The 5,660-nt window shown below is 33.9% G+C and overlaps 1 protein-coding gene across 1 annotated transcript in view; it reads left to right on the forward strand.

Annotated features, from left to right (window-relative positions):
- LOC102822039 (natural killer cells antigen CD94-like) overlaps positions 1–2,789 on the forward strand; it is a 4,845-nt gene extending 2,056 nt beyond the window's left edge. Inside the window, exons 2-4 of the mRNA XM_006875468.1 lie at positions 295–437; positions 1,796–1,899; positions 2,669–2,789. Of these exons, the coding sequence (XP_006875530.1) occupies positions 295–437; positions 1,796–1,899; positions 2,669–2,789 (368 nt within the window). The remainder of the gene's footprint in view (positions 1–294; positions 438–1,795; positions 1,900–2,668) is intronic.
- Positions 2,790–5,660: the final 2,871 nt, after the last annotated feature.

The following is a 5,660-nucleotide window of genomic DNA, read 5'->3' on the forward strand; positions in this document are numbered from 1 at the left end:
ATTTGTTTTGTGTCTTTACTAAAATTATTATTGAATGCAATTGATAAATGATTGGGAAGTATATAATTCTACCTCTAGAATATAATCTCTATAGGGGAAAAGGTCATATTTGATTTGGTTACATTAATATTTTATGGATGTAGCACTCTGTATAAGTGTATATTTATAGTACATTCTCAAAGTTTGGGTTTTTTTTAGAAAATATGAATAAACAAGATATGATTTTAATTAAATCAAATTGAAAATTTGAAATGTTAAATGCTATCAATCATGTTTTATTTCTTTTTTTTGTAGACACTGACTGTCCAGAAAAGTGGATTGGGTATCGTTGTAACTGTTACCTCATATTTAATGAAGGAAAAAATTGGACAGAAAGTAGAAATTCCTGTGCATCTCAGAATTCTAGCCTGCTTTATCTAGAAAGCAAAGATGAATTGGCATGTATTTTATTTTGGGTTTCCATATTTTGTTTAGCCTGGAAATGCATAGCATCAGAATAGCTATACAATTTGACTCAAGTTTATAATCAGATGAAAAACGGGTGATTTTATTTAATCTAATGACTTAATAATTTCCTGTACCTTGAATCAATTGTAATAAAAGCCACATAAAACTCTTTAAAAATCATAAAAAATAAACACCAATATGTTAGGTAAAGTGCAAGAAACTTTTTAATGACAATTCTTAGAAGAAATGGCAGATCATCACTTTTATTTGTTTTATTCAAATAGCCAACTATACAACTATAATTCTTAGGTGTGTGTTTTTTCATTGAATTTATAATTCCTTTTGTAATTCTGCAGCTCTTGCCACATCTTTGGGATAGAATATGAGATTACTATAGATGAAGGAAGGAAGCTCTGGTAGCATAGTGGTTACGAATTGGGCTGCGAACCTTAAGGCCAGCAGTTCGAAACTACTAGCCACTCCGCGGGAGAAAGATGAGGCTTTCTGCTCCCGTAAAGCCTCAGAAACCCTGTACAGGGTCGCTGTGGGTCGGAACCGACTCGAGGGCACTTAACAACAACAACAACGAAGGAGCTCTGGTGGTGTAGTGGTTACCAGCTGGGCTGCTAACCTCAAGGTCTGTAATTTGAAACTATCAGTTGTTCTGCGGAAGAAAGATGAGGCTTTCTGCTCCCATTTACAAGCTGGGAAACCCTATGCAGGGTTGCTATGAGTCAGAGCTGATTCCATGGCACACCGCCACAACATATACAACTATGTTGTTGTTATGTGCCGTTGAGTCAATTCTGACCCGCAGCAACCCTGTGTAGGGTTTCCAAGGAGTGACCGGTGAGCTGGAATCTCCAACCCTGAGGTTCAAACTGACTTTGCAGTCCAGTTTATTAACCCACAACGCCACACCAGAACTCCGGCTATAGAGGACATTGTTATAAAACAGTTTTCTTCTTCAGAAAAAGTAAAAAGTTCTCTAGTTGTATACAGAACCTGTGCTGAATATAAACTTAGTAAATTATACCCATGAAATTTACACTTTAAGGTACTATTAATTTGAAATGAAATATAAGTGGTGATCCCCTGTAAAGCTGTTTCACGAAAGTTCTTAATCTCTTTGCAACATGTTTCGTTGTATAATGAAGAGAGTTTCTATGATTTTTTTTTTCTCCATAAATGAATGGGTCTGATCAATCAGAAATCTGAGCCCCTTTCAGATTAGAAATTAAAGAGGAAAAGACTTTCGTCGGTGTGATGGGTATGCCAAATCTTATGTACATTAATAACAGAGTAGAGTCAACTTAGGTTAATTATGTCTGCCTCTGTTTTCATGCAGGATTTCTGGAAACACAGTGAATTTTTTTACTGGGTTGGACTGTCTTATAATAAAGCAAATGGCACTTGGTTATGGGAAGACGGCTCTGCCCTCTCCAGGAATCTGTAAGTTTTAGGTAGTCTGGGACCTTTTCTGTTCTTGGTGTATTTATGTTGTTGTTGCTGTTAGGTGCCATCGAGCCAGTACTGACTCATGGTGACCCTATATACCACAGAACGTAACACTGCCCGGTCCTGGGCCAACCTCACAACCGTTGCCTCACCTCAGCCTATCGCTGCCACCACTTTGTGTTTATTGTTGTTGTTAAGTACCATGGAGTCGGTTCCGACTCATAGTGACCCTGCATAGGGTTTTTAAGGCTGTAAATCTTTATAGGAGCAGAACGCCTCCTCTTTCTCCCGCAGAACCGCTGGTAGTTTTGAACAGCTCACCTTGAGGTTGGCAGCCCGACTCGTAATCCCTATGCTACCAGGAGTGCTTAAACCTTAGTGGTTTCACCTGGGTGCAATACAAGGGTAAATTATCTAGAGTATGAGATTACAGAAAAGGGATTAGGTAAACAGAATACCATTTTAACCTAATTTAAAGCATCCAAATCCATTAAGACTATTTTAAAAACAGCAGCAAAGACAAGATAAACACATTCCTGGCCTCAATGCTTTTGATTATTGAGGAAATAACTCAGTTTTCTGTAGCATTGTACTCTGAAATCCTGAAAATTGTGGTTATTGTATGGGAACAAAATAAATGAATGCCTCAGTATATTAATATTGTATTTAATTGATTAAAAATTTTATTATTTAATTTTAAAATTATCCCTTAATATTCTCATTTCCTTTTCTTATATGTTAACCTTTTTCTTTTTCATTACAGATTTCCATCATTTCAAAATTCAAATCCAGAGGAATGTATTTCGTTTAATCCAAAGGGATATACTTTGAGCGAAACCTGTAGGAAAAACAATCGTTTTATTTGTAAGAAATGGCCTATATAAATGGTTCATGGTTCATAGGTTATGGGGCAGGGTGCAGTGCTACAAATGGCAACTTTATCACATTTTATAACTACATGGCTACTGTAAAATGCTGACTATTGTGATTTATCATAAAATTTCCATATCTTTGAAATCATATTGTTTTAAAATTGATGGGGTTTCTGTGTGTACCTGAAAATTTACAGCATCCATTTAAATAATTTTATGGTTTTGTTTTATTGGATATATTTTAATATCAAATTTAATGTAGCTGTATGTTTATAAATTTTTTCTATAGAAATTTAAATAAATTTGACATAACATTAAATAATATATCAACTTCATTTAAATATTTCATTATATTTATAGTGTGCCAACCTTGGTGTGGCATGTAAATTCCCATCCTCACCTCATTTTCTTGAGAATAAAATTAAAATGTTAATGCCCTTTCTTAGCTTTTTCTAGATTTTTATTTACAGGAACATAAAATTAGAGATGAAAGTCTCATAGGTTAGTATTGTCATATGTATCATTAAGAGGGAAGCATATTTGTGAGTCTTCATTAATGCACCTAGATTCTGCAGAATAAATGGAAGGCTTTAGCTATTACATTGCAGTATGTAGTCTTCATAGGATTGCTTCCAGATTTTGCAAGGAGAAATCTAATACAAGTCCTGGTCTTCTGAACTTAAAATATTTTATTCTTTATCCCACAGACCTTATTGCCTTATGTTTATCCATCAGGTAAATAACCATTTACAAGTGAATTGAAGATCAATTTAAAAAATCCTTTTCCTAATCATCATTATCAAGTAAGGTATAATTCTCTTTCTCAGGGTGTGCATGCAAATGGTTTCTTTGAAGAGTCTCTGAGTGTGCTTAAGAAGGGGTGAACAGCAATGTGGTTTGATGTCTCTGATCTGGCTGGGATCATCTTACTCTATCTGCCATCAAAAGCCAGTTCCATTTTATATCTGCTGCAACTATATCTTCAGAAATTTGAGTGTGGCATTCATATCTGATTTCAAGTTTTATTTTCAATTAAATGATAATACTTAAAAAATAAAATTTTATTTTAATATATACAGGGCCAGGAAGATAAAAGGAACTATTAAATTTTGTTTCTGAAAATATGTATATATATATGGATTATAAAGAGAAGTCTTTACATTGAATATTTTGGTTGATTTAGGAAAAGAGTACTTAAATTATATGATGAAATAATGCAAGTTAAAGTATTACATTTTTAACAATATTTGAGCATAGAAAAGAAAATTTATGTATTAAACATTCTGGATATCGAAATGCTTAGGTTCTATTGTTCTGCTGTTTTACAAATAATAAATTTTTTTTTAAAGTAAAAGAATAGCATTACTAAAATAAAACTCACTGAAATTAGAACATAAACTTTTTTCTGAATGATTATTCAATATGCATTTAAGGAAGTAATTTTGATTACTGAAAAACCAAGTACCTTGAAGATGCTAGGTACCGTATTTACAAAGACCAGAAAATCTAAACCCAAACAGCTTTCCTGTCTCAAGTGTACTGTAATTGGTTTCTGTCATGGCTTTGTTCTTTTTATTGGTTTTCCTGTAATGAACCAAGGATGAATTATTATCTTATTTATTTCACAGAATGAAGTTCAAGCTGTTATCATTTAGCCACACCAAAGTGTATATTTAAAGATGTTACTTTTCATATTGTCACCTTTTCAGATGTGCAGACACCATTTCTCCTTCTCTGAGACCACATGGATATTAATTACAGTAGCAAAAGGAGTGAGAATCAGGTGTTAAATATGATGGTTGAAACAGATTCGCTTGTTCTTCTTGCAATTTATTATAATTTCAATATTCTTCTCCAATGCCATAACTCAAAAGCACGGATTCTTGTATAGTTTTCCTTATTCACTATCCAACTTTCAGATGCGAATGAGGCAATTGAAAATATTATAATTGGGCAAGGCCTACCTATCATAATCCTGAAAGAAACATCTTTGCTCTTTAATTCTTTAAAGAGAGCACTTGCAGTAGATTTGCCTAATGCCATATGTTGTTTGATTTCTTGAAGGCTGTGTCTATTAGCCTTGATTTTGTTGATTGTGGATTCAAGCAAAGTGAAGTCTTCAACAATTTCAGCTTTTCTCCATTTATCATGGTATAAATTATTGATCCATTTGTGAGGACTTTTGTTTTCTTTACATTGAGGTGCAATCCCTAATAAAAGCTGTAGTCTTTGGTTTTCATTAATAAGCATTTCAAGTCATCTTTGCTTTCAACAAACAAGGTATGTCATCTGCATAATATTGTTGTTGTTAAGTGATGTCAAGCTGTTTGAGACTAATAGAACTTCAAAGGAACAGCTGGTAAGTTTGAACAGACAACCTTGCAGTTAGCAGTCCAGTGCTTATCCAACAGTGCCACATCAGGAGTCTTCCTCCAATCCTGATGCTACATTCTGCTTCATATCATTCGATTTATATTATATGCTTTGCATACAGATTGAATAAGTATGGTGAAAAGATACAACCCTGACACGCACCTTTCCTGATTTTAAACTATTTTGTACCCCCTTGCTGTGCAGATTCCTCATGAGCACAATTATGTGTTCTGGAATATCCATTCTTCCCAATGTTATCCATAGTTTGTTATGATCAGATAGTCAAAAGCATTTGCCTAATTAATAAAGCACAGGTAAGCATCTTTCCGGTATGCTCTGATTTCAGCCAAGATCCATCTGATGTTAACCATGTCTTATTACATGATTTGAATTACTGCCACAGTCTTTAAACTACCTTCATCACAATTTTGCTTGCATATGATATTAATGATATTGGTTGATGATTTCCACATTTTTTGGGGTTATCTCTCTTTAGAACAGGCACAAATA

This window comes from Chrysochloris asiatica, unplaced genomic scaffold (genome assembly GCF_000296735.1).
Source record: "Chrysochloris asiatica unplaced genomic scaffold, ChrAsi1.0 scaffold00328, whole genome shotgun sequence".
NCBI classification, from domain to species: domain Eukaryota; kingdom Metazoa; phylum Chordata; class Mammalia; order Afrosoricida; family Chrysochloridae; genus Chrysochloris; species Chrysochloris asiatica.